This window comes from Rhinolophus sinicus, linkage group LG04, assembly GCF_036562045.2.
Source record: "Rhinolophus sinicus isolate RSC01 linkage group LG04, ASM3656204v1, whole genome shotgun sequence".
Lineage (NCBI taxonomy): Eukaryota > Metazoa > Chordata > Mammalia > Chiroptera > Rhinolophidae > Rhinolophus > Rhinolophus sinicus.
The window spans coordinates 170,921,121-170,940,134 of NC_133754.1; the positions used below are offsets into that span (position 1 = coordinate 170,921,121).

Consider the following 19,014-nt stretch of genomic DNA (forward strand, 5'->3'; position numbering starts at 1 on the left):
GCCTGGGAAGTCCTGCCTCTGCACACAGGCCCTCAGCCCAGGGGCACTGTTGTGAGGCGCATTTGATTTTCTGGGGTTTTCTGGAGCACTCAGCCAAGTGGGGTGATTGTCAGAGGCTTGGTTGGGGTAAGAGGAGAGCCCCCAGAGGTCACCTGTTCAACTCCCCCGTCCTGTGGACGGGGAGATAGAAGCCCAGAGCCAAAGCTGGACTGGACCAAGGGACACTCTCTGGCATCAAGAATGTGGGTGGGGGGTTTCCCCAGGGACTCTGAGGTGGGTGAAAGGGGGTCCAGGCTCACCAGGTACTTGTCTCCAAAGCAGGGGACAAGAATGGGGTCTGGTCTCAGCTCCACCCTACCCTGCTCTGTGACGGTAACAGGTCTTGGCGCCTGCTTCTTCTTGGGTACAGTGAGGGGGCTGGATCATCCCTTCCTGATTTGCCTTTATGGGCTAGGTGTCATCAGATCCTAAAGCAGCCCGCTGACTGACACGAGTGAGGAAACTGACTTTTAAGCTGCTGAGCAGCAGGCTGGTCCTCAGAATCCCAATGTTTCGTGTTCCTTGCCCTGATGTGGGATGTCTCGGTGCAACCCCCCAAGGCATCCTTGGTTTCTTCAGTCTGGGTTGGGCCCCTGGGTTTGCTGTGGGGACCCTGGGATTTGCAGGGGGAGGCGGCATTGTTATAGAGTGGCCGTGTTTTCTGCCTGGGTTCTCTTCTGGCCAGGGGTGTTTGTGAGAACATTGGAATGACAAAGTGGCCCATGGCGGAGAATGCAGCCAGAACAAAGGCGTCCTCTCCCCGCCGGGTCCGGGGAATACTAACTAGTTGACAGGAATTTTAATATAAAACTCTCCCTCTTCCTTGTCATTCTGAGGTTTCAGGAAGCCTTCGGGCTTATCGTGCAGAGGCACACAGCACAGACAGGGCTTGGGGAGGTGAGAGGTGATTTCCTGCCATTCTTCTGCGGGGCGGGCTTCCCAGGGCGGTCATGCCAGGCTGACGGGGCGCAGTGCGGGCTCTCACTGCTGGGGGGGAGAGCTGGGTTTTCATGGGGCGGCAGATGAGGCAGGACCTGCAGCCATGAATCGCTTCAATGGGCTCTGCAAGGTGTGCTCGGAGCGCCGCTATCGCCAGGTGGGTGCTTGGCCCCCATGGGGTGTCGTTGGGGGTCTGGGTTAGGGGCTCACCCTAATGGACTTCTCTCCCCACAGGCCTTCCTTTCCCTCTCCTGCTCCTTGCAGGTTCATTTTGATCCAGGGGGAGGATAGAGGCAGGAGCTAGACTAGAGGTCCAGCCTTTACCTGTCACCCCTCTCCAGGGGCAGACGAGGCCCAGCTTTGCGTTATCCTAACCTCTGGCTGGGTGGTGTCCTGGTGTGATTATTGATTTTTCTGTTATTTTTATTTTGGGGGAATGCCTGTGAAAAAAGCATCCCAAGGCTGAGAATGGAAATGACTAGGTTGCTAAGCAGCTGGGTTTTGTGTTTTTTGCTAACTTTGTATTTTTGCTCACTTTCCCTACTTCCGATGGGACAGCAGGGCCTGTTCTGCATTGTGTGTGTGTGTGAGTGTTTCTGCCTGTGTTGGAGTGTGCTTGTATGTGAGATAGGGTGTCTGTGTGTGTATGTACGCACATGGAACTTTCTGGGAGCATGATCGCACACGAATATGCACACATTCTCCCTAGTGATGCCTCGCTGCAGATGCAGAGTCCTCCGGCTCTGGAGCCCAACTTCACTGAGAAAGTCTGGCCTTTCAGCTTCTCGTCTTAGGATGTGGAGCATAGTGGGAGTGAGCCGTTAGCCTCTGAGCCTCTTCTGGAACTGTGATAGACATTTTCTTCTCATCAAAAAGGCATAGAGTCAGGGAGGATGAAGGCAAGGTATGTCCAGATTTGGGGAATGTCCCAGCTGGAAGGGAACTCAGGAATAGTTCTGCTTTTATAAATATAGAAAAGACTCTGTGTGTTTTAATGATCAGACTGGAATCTGGGTCCTGCCTCCTTTGGACGGGCAGCCTTCGATCCCACGGAGATGCCCAGAGGGGCCTCCTGTACTGTGGCCCCACAGCCATGGGACCCACATGTTCTCCCTTTCGTCCTGCTCAGCTCTCAGCTCCTGCCCTGGATGGCCCCACCCTGCCCTCCTGCCCTCCTTGAGCTGAGCAGAACAGTCCAGCATCCAGGTGGTAGAGTTGCGAGGCCGAGATGGCGCTGAGTGGGACGTGGATGTGTCCTTGGTCACTTGGGACGACAGGCCAGAAGACGGGGGGCCTCGCTGCAGTCAGAGAGGGACCAGGCCTGGGGCTCTGGGACTCAAGTTCAAGACAGGTCCTACGCTAATAACAGTGCAGGGTTGAGAGCACCAGCGTTTTGTCAGACCCGGGCTCACATCCAGCCCTGTCCTTCAGCTGTGGCCCCTGAGAGTTTACCACCTCGCTTTACCACCCTGAGACTCAGTCTCCTTGTCAGTGGAATGGGGCTGACAATGTCCAGTGACAATGCTGGGAGAGTAAATGGAATGTTGTATGTACAGTGCCTGGTGCAGCACCTGGGATGTACCTATAGGAGGTGGTCAATAAATGGTGGCAGTTGCAGGTGGAAGTCTACTCATGACAGAGAACCAGAAACCAGGTAGGAGGGCAGAAGTGAGGTGCTGACATGGGTGAGAGCCGGGAGCAGTGGCAGTTCCTTCCCTGGACAGGAAAGAGCAAGAACCACCCCCGGGAAGGATGGCCTCTGCCAGGAGCCACCAAGGTCCCAGAGTCAGGGCAGGGCTGCTCCCTTCACCTCCTGACACTGAGTCCCAAGGTCAGAGAGCTGGAGGCTGCCACTTAGTTACTTCAGGCCTCAGCTTCTTTCTCTGTAAAATGGGCGTACTAAACTAGTACCCGCGCAGGGCTGCCGTGATGACCAGGTTCTTTGGACACTGTCTTCTCAACATGCTCACAATGCTCACAATGGCCGGAGCATAATTCTGCTTCCTTCACGCCATCCCACCCCCTCACACTGAGCCAGGAGAGGGCCTTGCTTCCTGACCCCTTCTCCTCCTCCTGCCCTTCCCTTCTCCCAGCTGATCTGGATGGTTGGCTGGGCTAGTTCTTCTTAGCTGGTGCCCAGGAAGGCAGAGGGAGCGACAGTCCACAGTCCCACCTGGATGAGGGGCCCAGGGAGTGGGTGCGGGAGGTGGTTTTGCTGAAGCACATGCCTTCTCTCTAGAGTCAACTCTGGGGCCAGCCCCAAAACTCTTAGCACTGAATCCACGGGTGCTAGAATCTGTTTCCAGAGCCGGCCCCCAGCCAGAGGAGCTATGGCCCTTGTGGGGTAGGACTGCGGAGGTGCTGGTAAGACTGGAATTCCAGCCTCTGCTTGGATGGGTTGCTAGGCATGCCGCTAAAATCCCTGCTAGTCTTACGGAGTGGTGTGGCTACTGGTCCTCAGCTTCTCTCAGCCTCAGCCTGGACTTTCTGCACTCACTCCAGAGTTTGTTTTTCTTTCTTTCCATTTTTTTCTCTTCCTGTCTTAGCTGCGTGTTTTCCCAGAATTCTTATGGGAACGGGTATTTTCCTGCCCCCTCCCCCATCCCCTTGTCTGTCAGATTTCCTGTTTTACAAACTCGCTTTGAATCCAGGCCCAGGGCTGGTGGGAAGCAGAGCCTCAGGGGCCTCCTGGCAGCTTCCAAGGACCTTGGTCACCCTGTGCCCCCATCCCTCCCCAGCCTTACGCCTGCCCTTGGGAACAGCTGGCAGGTGAATGCCAGGCAGCCAGCCTTAAAGAGAGAACCCCTGCAGGAAGGGGACAGAATCTCCTGACCAGGCCAGCAGCTCTTGACCTTTTCCAGGCTTGCTGAGCTGGCTTCTTTCTCAGCCTGCCTGAGACTCCCTGCCTGTGCCTCACCAGGGCCCACTTCACACCCACTTCCAGGGAGTCTCTCGGGACTTCACTGAACCCCTTTTCTGACTTTTGCTCCGTTAGGTCTGTTGCTCTCATATACCTGCTTCTAGCAGCCTGGAATTGCTCTTGGGATGGGCAGGGCTGGGCCTTCTGCACCCCACCCAAAGCCTGATTGGGGGGTGCACAGAGGGGGAGTGTAGCAAGCCTGACATGAACTGCGCCAGCAGATAGCACTGCACTCCCACAGCGTCCTGCTGCCTGTGGGATGCTGCAGGCTGTCCTCATTAACTTAGCACTTGCTGAGTTCCTGCTGTGCACGAAACCAGGCACAAGGGCCCGTTTCCAACACTATCCTCATGTTTTGCTCTAACGCTTGTCATGTCCTGCTTTGCTTTGGAGAGATCTGTACACCCAGAGCCAGAGACCAAGGCCTCATGCTTTGGTACCTCAGCAGACCCTGGCATGCAACAGGAGCTCGATAATTGCCCACTGCTTTGTAAAGGGCATCCAGATGGCGGAGCCCTTTTAGGGGACTTCCAAAAGTAGGCGTTGCGGAGCTGCCATACACATGGGCGTCAGGCACAGTGAGGTCAGTGGCAAGCTCAGGGTCAGCACGGAGGCCTGACTGTGTCCTCACCTGCCCTCTCACCTGGGAGCCCTCACTGGGTGCCTTGAGGTTCTGGTGATGGGCTGCCCTGAGAACTCCAGCACTTGCCCCCTGACGCTTGGCTTGAGGTTGTAAGTGTATGTGTTCCTGTCTTCCCGCCCCTGTTTTCTGGGAAGGCAGCAACAGGGTCAGCTTCATCTCTGAGCCGTCAGCACAGGACCAGCCCTGGGCCGATGCTCTGGGAGCCCCTGGGGTAAAGGAGGAAGGGGCAGAGCAGGCAGTGGATCACAGGCCAAGCGGAGATGTGCGGGCCCAGTGGGCCCTTCGGTAAAGGGCTGTCTGGGACCAGGGCTGAGGAAGGCAAGTGCCATCCTTCCAAGTCTGTCTGTCCCAGCTTCCCGCATCGGCCTGGCTTTGCCGCCTGCTTGGCCCACAGCCCAGTGCTCACGAAGCCCGGGCTTAGGTAGGGACAGCGCGGGGCTAGCAAGCCTCCTTTTTGGCTCTATTGCCCTTGGAAATGAGGGTGGCTCTGGGGTGGGGCCTGTGGGCTTCCCGACCTTGGAGCGGCTTCTGGGAGTAACTGGGTGGGGCTGTGTCCTAGATCACCATCCCGAGGGGCAAGGACGGCTTTGGCTTCACCATCTGCTGTGACTCTCCAGTCCGAGTGCAGGCCGTGGATTCTGGTAAGTGAGTGTCTTGGATGAGGCCCGCCCCACTCACCCGACATGCACCTGGGCTTTGCGAACAAGACCTTGGGACTAAAAGGGGAGCCCCGAACTGGAGCAAAGTGTCTCCTCGTTTTTCAAAATGAAAATAATAATATTTTTAAACGACCACAGATAAAACTGAGGTTTATGAAAATATACCCACTCTTTTTTTGTTTGTTTTTATCAAAATGAAAACAGATTTTTATATTTTGTTTCCCAAGCATTTCAAACAGGAACTAAACCTATATTTTCAATAATGACTGCATGGGAAAATGAACCATTTCTGAACTCTGTTTGGAATCGGTATTTTGTCCTATTCCAAGCCTGATTAACACTTAAAAATAGGCATTCTTTCCCTATTTTTCAAAAAGAAAAGACTCCTTCTAGTCACAGAGTATCGTAAGCGGAGAAGCCAGGACTCGGTGATTTGGGTGGCCCCCGGTGCCAGTATGAGGTTGGCACTCAGGGAATGGTGCTGAAGGCAACAAGGAAGGGTTCTGAGTAGGTTGAGAGGCCCTGGGGAGGGAGGGGGCCTGACTGGGAGCAAGGACAGCAGAGAGCTGTGAGCAGGCCAGGAAGAGATGAGGGTGAAGGGGTTCCTTTAAGGCCCATGAGAGCCACCAAGGTCAGCCCCTCACTTCACAGATGAAGAAACAGAGGGGCTGTCCTTGTCTGAGGTCACTGGGGAAGCAGAGGACCCCAGGTTGTTTGAAGGGGTCGTGGGCTTCAGGAGCCCTTGAGCGGCTTTTCTTTTTCCCTCCCACAGGCGGCCCGGCAGAGCGGGCAGGGCTGCAGCAGCTGGACACGGTGCTACAGCTGAACGAGAGGCCTGTGGAGCACTGGAAATGCGTAGAGCTGGCCCACGAGATCCGGTGAGAGGGGCTGGGTGTGGCCCGGGGCCTCCGACTGATGGCGCATCTTGCCTCCCCAACTCTGGGCACGCGGCCTTCCCCTCCCCTTCTTTGCCCAGCTGTCAGCAATTCACTTTGCTCCTCAGGGAATCAGTTTCTTGGCCAGAAAATGGAAGGTTCAGGCTCAGAGCAATTTTGGATCCCCAGCAAGTAGTAGGAAGAAGCTCCCAAACAGACCTTGTGGTTTCCGATGCAGTGCCAGGGGGTAGCTTTCTACTTGAGCTAATTATTTCTGGTACCTGGAGCTAAGCCCACAGTTTTTAAAGACTGTGTCAATGTTGCAATTGTTTCAATTGCGCAGTTACAAAAAGTATTCTTTAAAATGTTTGGATCCTCCCAATTTTGACCTGTTGGGGTAGAACCCTCATGGCCCATTGTGGGTTTGCTTCTAGAATGACTGGAGGAGGGGTTGCGGGTAAGAGGTTTGCTTGCTCCTCCTTGCTTACACTTTGCCCATGACAGGTGTCACTAGCTGCGTTTGGTACTCTTTCTTGTTTGACCCGGGCTTGGCTCAGCATCCTTCTCAGCCTCTGCCAGTCAATTAAGAGTTGACCTAAGGGACCCCTGTGCTGTCTCTGCTTTACATGGCCTCTTACCTCCCTTCCTGCCCTGACATTAGGGGCTTCTCCCCCTCCCACACTCCTCCTCTCTGCCCCTGCGGGTCCCTACCCTGGCTGACATTGGTCTCTCCCAGACTCAACTTCTCTATGTGACCCCCCACTCCCACCCCCAACTTCCAGGAGCTGCCCCAGCGAGATCATCTTGCTTGTGTGGCGCATGGTCCCTCAGATCAAGCCCGGGCCAGACGGTGGGGTCCTGCGGCGGGCCTCCTGCAAGTCGACCCATGACCTCCAGTCGCCCCCCAATAAGCGGGAGAAGAACTGCACCCATGGGGCCCAGGCACGTCCTGAGCAGCGCCACAGCTGCCACCTGGTATGTGACAGCTCTGATGGGCTGCTGCTCGGCGGCTGGGAGCGCTACACCGAGGTGGCCAAGCGCGGGGGCCAGCACACCCTGCCTGCATTGTCCCGTGCCACTGCCCCCACCGACCCCAACTACATCATTCTGGCCCCGCTGAACCCAGGGAGCCAGGTATGGACAGCTGGTTTGGGGAAGATGAAGGGCATGGGTCCCTGTGTAAGGCCAGGAAAAGGCTCAAAATTGTGTCAGGAGGACCCTGCAAGCGGCTAGGAGTGTTGGGCTAGGAGGCAGGGTGTGTGTTAGCTTCTGGGTGGAGAGAGCAGGGAGGTTTCTGTGGCCTCAGGGCACAGGTCCAGGACCCGGGGGTGTCACCGGGTGGAAGATTGCACCTTGAAAGAAGGAAAAGCTTTGTGCCAGTCTGCACTTTCCCACAGCCGAACGGGCTGCTGCGTGTGGCAGGTGGGAGCCCCCTGTCATAAGAAGTGTGAAAGCAAAGCAGACGCTGCTTGATGGCATGGTGGGGTGATGGAGTGCACGCTCCAAAGCATTAGTCCCAGGAGATAGTCCACGAAAAATGTGTTCTGAGGTCAAGTAGATTTGAGAAATATCCCCTCCTCTCCCGCTTCTGGAGATTCCCAATGTAAATGAGCTCTGAGGGCATCCTGCAGTGAAGAGGGTGGTTTAACCTTGTTGCACTCAGCATTTCCCAGAGTCCCCTGTCCCCTTTGTGGCAGGGTTGTTAGCGTCCCACAGTGCCAGTGTTCCGTGGAATGCACTTTGGAACAAACTACCGTCAACGAAGTTGGGAACTTGGCCAAGGGCTTAGACTTGATGACAGCTAACGTCTTGTTCAACTCTAATATTCTGGAGGATTCTGGGTTCTGTTCCCTCCACGCCCCCTCTCAGCTTAGTAGCAGGACAGCTGTTTTTCCCGTGTGCCCTGAGATGCTGCCTTCCCACCCCCAGGCTGGCTGTCCTGCCCCATTCCTGGGGCTGAGCTGGTTCTCCTGTGTTTCCCTTGCAGCTGCTGCGGCCCGTGTACCAGGAGGATCCCATCCCTGAAGGTGAGTCTGTCCTCTGCTGCTGTGCCCTCCACGCCCCAGAGAGACTGTGAGGTCAGCTGGGAGGCCAGGCCCTGCCTCCTCCAAGGTTGGTGGCCTTCTCTACACAGGCAAGGTCCTCCCACATGTTGACACAGACAGTTTCCTCTTGGTCTATTTTCTCCCTCACCAAACCAGTGTTTTTCTCCTTGGAGCCTGCCTAAGGAGGAAGAGCGGGGCTCTTACCAGAGCAGTCTAAGAGATGGTGTTCGGGACTCAGGCATTCAACTAACATTTATCCAATTTTACCAAACAACCAATATGTGTTAGCTGCTGTAGGCAACGTGATCGGGCCTGTACAGAAGGGAGGCATGGAATTTGAAGCTGGGAGGTCTCAAGTTGGAGTTCTAGCTGTGTGACTTTGATCAGCTCACGGCCCCTCACAGATCCTCAGTTTCTTCATCTATAAAATGGGACTGACAATTCCCACCTCAGCGGGTTGTGGGAAGATGAAAGGAGATAGTGGCTGTGAGAAGTAGTGTATACCGAGGGTAGTTGTCTTTGAAGTGCACAGATGTCTGTGCTGTTTGAATGATTCTTCTCCTTTGGCCTTCAAATCCTGGCCCTATTTTTGAAGGGCCAGGGAAAGAGGCTGGGCTCAAAACCAATTCCTTCTCTCAGGAAGCCTGAGATATCAGTCTTGATGCTGGAGCCGGCGGGGCATCCCTTTAGGACCCCTATGTGCCTACTGGAGACCTCTGACCCGAGTATCTGGAAAGTTGAGACCAGCCTTGCCATGTGGTCTGTAATGCCTGCCGTGGGTATGCCTGAGCCCTTCCTCTAGTGCCTGCAGAATGCCCTTGACCTCCTTCCTTGGGAGAGGCCTTCTCCCAGGCTGGTCCCCTCTCTCAGTGCTGTGAAGATCATGCTTCTTAGAGCAGGTATTTGGAAGAATGCCTGTGCCTTTTTGGGGAAAAGGGCTCCCGTCAGGCTCAGTGCCGCCGACAGAGCATCTTTATTCTCTCCAGGTTGGGTTGTTTGGGTGCTTGGGCCTCTTCTGTTGAAAACGAATCTGTGTCCCTGTTGGAGAGGAGTCTGATAGTGAAACCCTGAGTTTTTGAAAAGCTTTTAGTTGGCACATTAGGTTAGAGTGGAAATGCCTCTGCTAAATGGTGCCTTCATTACAGGCAGGGCCTGGGCTGGCTCATTTCTGTGTGTCCAGTGCTGGATGTGTGGCAGGCAGCAGGTACTCAGTAGAATTTCTGTTCCTCAGATGACTGAAGGAGAATGACCGCGGTTGCCTCTCAGGGTTTGCAGACTGGTCATGGTGTAGGGAGCTGCAGAGGTGTGTCACCTGTGCTGGGCCGGTGGTGGGGAATTGGTTCCCTCTCAGCCTGAGAGATGCCTCTGAGTTTCCCTGCTGTCCTCCCCACCTGTGTCCACATTGCGATTCCCTTCTGAGAATACAGAACTTAGTGACCTAAGAAGGGCCCCGTCATCTAAGCGAGGGGAGAGGGACGAGGACGGCAGTGATGACGATGTTGATAATGACAGTACCTTTCTGAATGCATTGTGTGAAGGACTTGACCTTCCTTCATAACAATAATCCTTCTGGTATCCAAGGACGTCTTTGCTCTTTATCAGGGATCAAGCCTTCATAGCTCCCAGTCCTGGGGTTCAGAGGAAGGGGTGGAATTCAGGGCACAAAACTTCCCTGAAAAACACTCAGGGTTCTCCAGAGGCTGAGGCTGGCACCAGGGTGCCCACTTCTGCCCCCTCCTCTGACTGGGCTGCCTGGCCTTCTTTCAGGAGGGTGGGTTGGGCTATCCTGAGTTGAATGGGGTCTGATGCACTTTCAGGGCCTGGGGCGCCTGCCTGCCTGTGGTTAGCATGTTCCCCGAGGCTGCTGGTGTCCTCGGCATTGTCTTGTCCCCTGTGATGGCGGCCTGGCTTCAGATTCACCATTGCTGGGGCAGGATGGCTGCTAGGGCTCACCTCGAAAGCTGGAGCAAAGGCGAGTAATTACTGTGTTTGGTCAGTGAAGCAGGTGTTAGAACAAAAAGGGTGATATGGGGGTTTGAAGCAAAGGGGGTAAAAGGTAGCAGGTGGGAAGTCGAGGGATTTGCCTTTACAGAGCTCAGTAGCTGGGTTCTACTTGGACTGTTTTAAAGAAAGATACTTCACACAAATCAGTTTTGGAGAGCCACGTGCACGCATTACCCAGGAGTGTGTGGAGATGGGGCACGAGGGCATGACATCCACATAGGTTAGGCTGATCCCGTCTTACACCATTTACTGGCCAAATGACCTTGGGCAAGTCACCCAACTACTCCAGACCTCAGTGGTCTTGTCTATCAAATGAGGCTGAGCAGACCTTTCCCACCTGAAGGCAGAGGTGTGTTTCAAGAGGCTTATTCGTGACTATTCAGGCCCAAGGTGAAGATTCTGTGACAGCTCTGTGCAGCTGGGCTAGGGAAGGGGACAAATGGATTCTTTTTAAAGTCTGAACCTGGGGGGCGCAGGGTCCAGAGTTTGGCATCCGCAAATGGTAACTTTCTCTAGTTTTTGCTCAGTCCCCACATGGCAGTCCTGTGGTGTTGCCTGGGCTTGCCGATGTGGAATTAGAGGGGCTGGTACCAGGCTAAGCCTGTGACCCCAGTCACCGTGTGGGTTGGGGCCTAGCATCCCTGTCCTAAGGCCAGCCCTGACGGTCGGATCATTTGTCACCTTGGGGTTTGCAATAATCCCTCAAGACTGACACTCCAGTACCTTCCCCAAGTCACTCAGCTCTCTGGTGTGTGCCCCCCACACCAGCCCTGGGACAGGCAAGGCAGCAGTCTGTATCATCTCCTCTCTGCAGCGGAGAACACTGGCTCCGAGCTGGGAGGAGCCTGTTCAGGGTTGCACAGCCAGTCCCTGGGGGAACTATAGCTCAAGTTCAGGCGAATTACCCAGCTCATATCCTGAGAGACCGAGGATGGGGATGGGTCCTTTCAGCAAACGGGCCAGGACCTGGCAGCAAAGACCACCCCCCCACTCCCCCAGGACCAGATCAGATGAGGAGTTGTGTAATTACATCCATGCATCTCTCCACCTTCCCCCCACCCCACCCCCGTCCTGGTCTCAGGCTTTTTCTACCCTTCTCGATGCACCTTCCTGAAGAGGCAGGAAGTGGTTTAAATGATTATGGTTTGAGTATTGCCCCAAGAGATACACTGGGATGGGTGGTCACTTATGGGGGGGGGGTGTCGACTTGTTTTTCTCACCCCACTCAGTGAGAAGGGACACAAGGTAGGCGGAGGAAGCAAGTGTGAAACCTTCTGAGCTGAGTTTTTCCTCTGAGGCTGTGGACTTGGCGTTGGTGGGGAGCTTCCCCGAGACCTAGCTGGGGTCAAGCCACCTGTTCAGCCCCTGGCAGCCAGGATAAAGGGGTGGCAGGAGGAAGCCTGGGCCCCAGGACGTAGGCTGGCCATGCAGGGCCAGGACTGGGGGTGGCAGGAGGAAGCCTGGGCCCCAGGACGTGGGCTGGCCATGCAGGGCCAGGACTGGGGGTGGCAGGAGGAAGCCTGGGCCCCAGGACGTGGGCTGGCCATGAAGATCAGGGAGGGCAGGTCAGCTGCCCACCTGGCAGCAGGAGCTCAGAGGGGACAGGTGTGTGGAGCATGAGTGCTCCAGAATTTGCCTGCTCATACCCAAGAATCCCTGACTTTTTAGCTACCCTCTGTTTTGCTCCTCTGCCCATCAGACTGTGTTGGCAGACCTGTAGGCCACCCTGTTCAGTGTGAGGGTGTGTGTCCAGCAGTATCTTCTTAAAGAGGAATCCCCTGCAGCCTTCTGTTCTCTTTCCTGGAGCGGCTCCCACCCGCCTCTTCCTCTCCTTTTTCTGATTAGAATAATTTGTGGGTTGGTGGCCAAAGCGGGACGACCTCTTAGCTATGATCAAACCTAGGACTCCCTGAGGTACCTGATGAACTTGCTTTTGCAAGTGGAGGAATTACACCAAGAAGCACCACCTGTTAGCAGCTGACTTGCATTGTGCATGTAGAGGTTGCAGGCCCTGTTCTAAGGGTTTTATTTAGAGCATCAGTTCATCCTCACAGCAACCCGGTGAGCTTGGTACTATTATTGAGGAAATCAAGGCTCTGGGCAGGGAAGTGAGTTGCCGAAGTCACCAAGCTAATAAGCAGAGCAGTGCCATTTGGGCACAGGCATCTGGCTTCTGCCACCGGGCAGTCGCTGCTCTGCTCCAATCGATTGTTCTAGGTGAGCCCCATGAGGTCAGAGCTTCTGATTTTTCAAATGTGAGAGATTTCCTGAGTTTTAAAAGTATGAGGCCAGATGGATGGGTCTGATTTGGTTCCTGGGTCACCAGATGGGGACGGCAGCCTGCATCACAGTTGGTGGTTCCCAGCTCCATCCAAGCCCTGGGGTTGCTTGTTTACGTGTCAGTATCTCTCATAGATTGGGAGGGAATTCCTTGAGGTCTGAGAGCCTGCTGCAGCCTCCCAGGGTTCTCTGCACCTTGCACAAAGCGTGGCACATAGCAGATGCTCACAGTAAATGGCTGTCGACCGAGTCTGTTCCCCGTTTGTGTAGAGGGGATGCCTTTGCAGGGGTGATGGAAATGCCTCATGCTTCCCCCCCCCCCCCATCTCTGTTCCACAGAATCAGGGAATCCCAGTAAAGGGAAGTCCTACACGGGCCTGGGGAAGAAGTCCCGGCTGATGAAGACTGTGCAGACCATGAAGGGCCACGGGAACTACCAGAACTGCCCGGCCATGAGGCCACACCCCCCACACTCGAGCTATGGCACCTATGTCACCTTGGCCCCCAAGGTCCTGGTGTTCCCTGTGTTTGTTCAGGTGAGCTGGTGGCTGGCTTCACGGGAGGTAAGAAAGAAGAGGGTCCTTGCCCCCAGGTCTCAGGGATGGTGCCTCGTTCCAGGATTGGGGGCCTCCTTTATGGAAAGACAAATAGCTTCAGGTGCTCAGGATTCGGGGTGTTATACTGAGGGAGCACAGGTCTCCAGGAGGGGAAACAGGGGAGTGGGGGCAGGATAGCCCAGCAACAAGGGGGTCCCCTCCCCGCCCCCCTGAACCTCCCCTTTTTCTGTGGACAGGGCAGGCACACTAGAGCTGCTGTGTTGTTACAGGAACTCTGAGTTGAAGCTCCTGCTCTCTGGCGCATCCAGTGGTTTGTCGTTTGGAAATGATCAAGGGAGAGCCTGGAGATCTGGCATCTCCTCTGGCCTCCTGGGTCTTGGCAAACATGTCTGGCCAGTCGTAGCTAGTGGCCTGAGATTCACTTAGATCTCCCTTCTCCTGCTTTTCCCTCTTGCCCCTCTCTGCCTCCCCATTTCCAAACCTTCATTTATTCCATCACCCGGATATAACCGGTGTGAGTATTTACGTGCCTTTGCGTGTGTGCTTATACACAGTAAAAAGAAAAACATGTCTTATTATACATTTTATATCCTGTCGCTTTTTTTGAAAATGGAAATTGCAGCACGAACATTTCCCACATTACCAAATACTCTTTGAGCCTGTGTTTTGTAGTGATTGCACACTATTCTGTTATATGGATGTACCATATTTACTTAACCAGTTCTCTGTTCAGACACTTCTGCTATGTCTACTTCTTTTGCTATTATTGTAAATAATTCTGTGATGAAAATCCTTGTGCATGAATTGCCTCTCTGCTTATTTTCCTTGGAAGAGATTCCTAGAAGTGAAATGACTGAGTCATGGGTCATAAACATTTTAAAGGCTCTTTATACATGCTGACAAATTGCTTTCCATAAAGACTTGATTAGTTCATCCCCTCATCAGCAACGTAGAGGTGACGTGGTCCCAAGGGCTTCATTTCTGACCATTATTTCCTTCTCTGCTATTCCTGGCATCCCATTCTAGACCTGTCACTGTCTAGTGGGTCTTAGAACTCTCAGTTTTTAGGACCCAGTGCCCCTCTGGCCGGTGACACACCTCCCCCGGACGACTCCCTCAGTAGGGCGTGCCCTTTGCCTTTCTCTTGGTCTCTTTCTTGGGATGTAACCACAAAGGTCTTGGCCATCACGGGGGTTATTTTTTGCTTTCATTTTTAAATTTTTACAAAAAAATTAAAATTTTGAGAAAGTGATAAAAACTTTAAAATTGTAAAATATATAAACCCCAAAACGGCATCACACTTAAATGTACAATTTAACAAAAAATGATAAAGTGGATATCCACTAAGGTAAAGAAATAGACCATGGCCACCACCCATGCCAGAGACTGCGTATGTCTCTTCTTGATTGGAAGGCCCTGCTCCCCAGCAGACATGCCCACTAGCCTGACTTTACAATACTCATTTCCTTGCTATTCTTTAGTTTTACCATCTATGTGTGCTTTCCTCACCATGTTTGGTTTGGCCTCTTTTTGAATGTTACTGAATGAAACCATACCGCATATATTCTTTTGGGCCCTTCTTCCTTTGCTTCACATTATTTGTAAGATCCACCCAGGTTGCTGTGTGTAGTTGACATTTATTTCATTATCTTTTCTCCAGAACCTTGCATGATGTCAGGTGCCTGGAAGCCATGTTATAAGTGTGCATTCTTGAGGATAAGCGTTGCTGGGTAGTCCAGAGCTTAGGGAGCTTTCTCTGGGCTGGGCAGGAGGTGGGGGCTCCTCAGTAGGTATGGGGCAGGTGATGGGGTAGGGGAAGGGGTCTGGGTGAGAACTGGTTCCTGGGAATTGATAGCTGAGGAGTGTGTATCAATGTAGAGCAGGGACTGGCCTGGCTTTGAAGGGAATCAAGTGACTGAATCCGGCATATTTTGATATCCTGAGACCTCTCTGGGGCTATCCTGAGAGCCTGGACCTAACAGCAGGGAGCAGCTCGTGAGGACAGATGGGGGAGTGTGGGCCCGGGAAGCCCCAAGAGCCCAGGAGAGTGGGAGAGCCGAGGGGAGGGGGAGTGCTACGTGTGGTTGAACTTCCTGCCAGAGTGCAGCTCTCACGGTGAGGGCTGGTGGTGAAGGTGGCAGCAACAGTTCCGCCAGGGACAAAAGCGTCTGTCTTTCTGTTTCCATCTGTGTCTGAGGTGGTGTGTGGGTTCTTGGGGTGTGGGGAGGACTGGCAGTCTTTTCTGTGTCTGGCTTTGCCAAGCCATCTCCCCCCACCCACAACCATCTCCACGAGGCCTCTTTGAACGGCCCACTTTTTTTTTTCAGCCTTTAGATCTCTGTAACCCTGCCCGGACCCTCCTGTTGTCAGAGGAGCTGCTGTTGTACGAGGGGCGGAACAAGGCTGCCGAGGTAAGGCTTACACACCGTTCCCTGGTGGCGGGGCCTCCCGGGCTTCCTCGGCCATCCTTCAGGCCCCTAACTTTTCTCTCTTCCTGATGGTCTTAGAATTGTATAAGCTCGGGGTAGAAAAAAAACCCCGAAAAGCCTTCCATCCCCCTTCATGCCCTCCTTACCAAATGGTGACCCCGCTTTTTCTTGTACATTTTCAGTGATGAGGAACTCACCCCCTCTCAAAGCTGTTGTGTCCATCTTAGTTAGAAAGTTTTCCCAGCCACTCAAGAGGTCCGTTGTTTATCCCAACTTCCTCTAAGGAGCGGAGAGATGGCTGTTCACTCCAGCTGTGGTGAATGCCTTTGTAGGTGAGAATTTTAGAGGAGCATCACTTAGCAGGTTTTCTGGGTCTGTATTAACTCACGTCCTAATTCCTCTCCTACGGGGTAAGTCTGTTATTTCTCCTGGGCTTTAGCTCTGCCAGCAGAGGCCTGGGTGTGGAGATCATGCCCCTCTTCTGGAGAACTGGCCCTTGCTGATGTCTGACGGGGGAATTGCACTTACCCACACAATCCCCACAGCTGACCACGCTCCAGCGCAGTCCCGTGAGCTTACATCTACGGGAGCACGTCAAGCCTACCTAGGGGCCTTGCAGAGAGGGGAAGGGGCTTGCTGCAGATCAGGTCCTGGCTGCACACGGGCAGTGTGTCTTGGCTGTATTGAGGGTCAGCTTGAGGTAGTGTGGAAAGATCAGGAAACACGAAGGCAGGAAGCATGTAGCCAGCTCCTGCTCAGCTGTTGGCTCACTTGTGACTTCTCCCTTCTTCCTCAGTCTTCTCATCGGAACGGTGGGTGTGTTGTGTATTTGAGGCAGCTGAAATCGGCTGATCTCTAAGGGCCCGTTCAGCCTCAGCATTCTGGGACATTATGTGTAATTGTGGTTAAAGCAGGAGGCTGCTTTTGTTTTGTTTTATGAACAAGCAGACCAGAACTCATATAGTATTCCCAGAGAGCGTCGTCTCTTTCAAGGGAGCCTGCACGCTGATTTCTACCACATGGGCCTTGCTCACTGCAGCTCTAGACCTTCTCTTGGGAAACTTTCCTAAGAACCTTGGCATATCTTCTGAATTGCTTCCATGGGAGTAAAACTTCATCTGCTGAGGGGGATTTGAGTTTTAGGAACAAGAAGTCACTGGGAGCTGTGCTTAGTGAGTAAGGGTGTGGTGAACCTAAGGTGGCCAAAGGTCAGAAAGCGAGGTGGGGCTACACATTCAGAAGATTCTGAAGAGGGCACTGAGAAATGACAGCCACCCTGAAATCCATACATATGTCTAAATTTGCTCTTTTGTTTGTCTGCTCACCATTGAGTCTGCAAACCCTGATCACGTGCTGTGTTACCCTCTCTGTGCCTGCATTTTACATACTAGATCTCAGCTCTTGCAGCATCCCCAGGACAGGCACAGTTGTCCCACTCTATAGATGAGGAAACTGAGGCTCCAGGGAGATTTACTGGGACCTGAAGTTCTCAAGGCTTGTAAGGGACGGAGCCAGGATTAGTACTCATATCGCTGGCTCTGGCTCAGCCGGGCTTTCCGTGGTCCCATGCTGCCTCTGGCCAGTTTGTTTACAAACAAACTAGCAACTGCAAGCTGAAGCCATAGCCTGATTGCAGTCTGTCCCCAAACTCTTTGCCTTGTGGAGCTTGGAGCCTTAGAACAAAGAGAACCTCTTTTGAAGATTGAAAGAAGTGATTTGTAGACAAGCAACATAAATATATTTCTTTTTCTTGAAGTATGCTAGGAAGTGTGTTTATCTTAGTACCCTGTCATGTCATGCAGGCCAAGAATATAAACCAGTCCAAGAGAGACTTGGATAAATTTGTAGAATTGCAGTGTTGCTTAGTCCTCAGGAGCTGTGTGTTCTGAGTGCAACCCTGGAACTTCCAGCTGATGGTTTTCCAGCCAGCTCTTGAGTCTGCAGTGACAGCCCCCTCCAGGCATTGGTTTTGTTACCGGAGAGTGCTAACTTGTAGAAAGTTCTCTCTTACATTCAACAGGAATCTTTATTTCTGGAATGTTCGCCCTTGGTCCTTGGTCCCATCTCTGCTCTGAGCACGCTCTGGTTTGCTAATGTCTGTGAGCTGTTCCAGACCCACACCAGGAACTGCCCTCATTACACACCCTCCCAGAAGTCACAGGCTTCATTAATGTGCCCTGAGATCAAATCCGAGTAACAGAGGAGCCTCATTTCTAGATTCAAACACTAGTTACTGGGCATCACAACGCAGCCAGGCCCTGTGTGAGAGTTTCCAGGACTACTGTGGGCCCAAGACAGACACACCCTCACTCCACACACTGACTCATTGAGTTTACCATTAACTAAGGCCTCAATGTCTTTTTTGCAAACCCTGCCCTTAGGCCAGATTCCTGGAGGAAGCTTGGTTAGGGCTACTTGGGAGAAGTGACCCTCCAAGTTGCAAGGATTCCCTAACCACGCTATCCCTCAACCCGTGACTCTGGCCAAACAGATGTGTCCTTGCAGCAAGTGTGGGGAAGACACCTAGTGGGCAGCAGGTAATTGGGCCATGGAGATGGGCCGCTGTGGCTCCTGCTGGAGCAAGGTCAGCAGGATGCTGGTGAGATGGGAGAGGGGCCCACCTGCTCTCTCCTGGCACGCTTGCCCCCTGGCCTTTCTTCCAGCTGTGTGCCAGCTCTGCCCTTTCCCTGACCTGACCTTTGGGGAAATTCTTCGTTCATGCCTTAATCACTTCCTGTCTAGACCACATTTCCAGTTCTGGGAACTGGGGCCAGAGCAGCAGCCTAGGGCTTTTCTCACCTTGCAGTTGGGCACTTGTCCTCCATCCGTCCTCTCTGGGCCTGGGATGTGTTTTGATGTTTTTTAGGCTCCCGATAGACTGTCTCGTCCAACCGTTCCCCTGCAGCTTCCCTGTGGGTGCACAGGTGACCCTTGAGTGGGTCGGGGAGCTTGAGGGTTTGCCTGTGTTTTGCTGCTTTCGAGCCTTGTCTTTCCCACGGCTTGGACTTCAAAGACCTCTCCTTAGACAACTAACCCCTCAAATCCTCTGAACTCTTGGATCATTTTTTTCTCTCCCTTAACTTCATTTATTTTTTGGTCTCCTTTGCTCTTCTTTTTTTGGTCCCTGCTTGGATTCTTTCACATTCAGGGACAGGACAACTGTAGACATATTGCTGTTTCTCTGTATAGTGAGCACTGTAGGGTCAGCCAGGTCTGGGCAATGGTCCCTGGCTGTGTAGCCTTGGACAAGTCACTTAACCTCTCTGAGTTGCAGGGTCCTCATCTATAAATGAGGGAGGGCAATGCTGAGGACCCACTGACCAGAAAGTAAGTGCTCAGCCAGTGGAGACTTCTGTTGGGCTCAGTTGGGACAGGGCTGTGGTGGGAAGGGGTTTGGATAGAATCATCGCCGGGATCCCTTCCAGTCCAGGGTCCCTTCCAGAGCCCTCCTGTTTGGTCCCTGAGAGGAGCCAGAGCCCCTGAGAGAGAGCCTCCCGCTCAAGGGTGCCTCTTATTATCTCTGTGGCCCAGATTCCCTCACACCTCTGTGTTTGTGTTACTCACAAGAAGCCAAGCGGTCCTTTGAAAACTATTTGTATATTAAATTACGAAAGTAACAGATTC

General features: G+C 53.3%; 1 protein-coding gene across 5 annotated transcripts in view; it reads left to right on the plus strand.

Annotated features, from left to right (window-relative positions):
* RGS3 (regulator of G protein signaling 3) overlaps positions 1-19,014 on the plus strand; it is a 112,214-nt gene that overhangs the window by 26,671 nt on the left and 66,529 nt on the right. For 3 of the 5 annotated variants that reach the window (XM_074330858.1, XM_074330860.1, XM_074330857.1), the window contains exons 9-14: positions 5,101-5,182; positions 5,973-6,078; positions 6,858-7,209; positions 8,063-8,102; positions 12,744-12,940; positions 15,289-15,372. In XM_074330858.1, coding sequence (XP_074186959.1) covers positions 5,101-5,182; positions 5,973-6,078; positions 6,858-7,209; positions 8,063-8,102; positions 12,744-12,940; positions 15,289-15,372 — 861 coding nt within the window. Of the gene's footprint in view, positions 1-944; positions 1,136-5,100; positions 5,183-5,972; positions 6,079-6,857; positions 7,210-8,062; positions 8,103-12,743; positions 12,941-15,288; positions 15,373-19,014 lie in introns of those variants that run through there. The other 2 variants (XM_074330866.1, XM_074330859.1) reach the window with 2 other exon arrangements.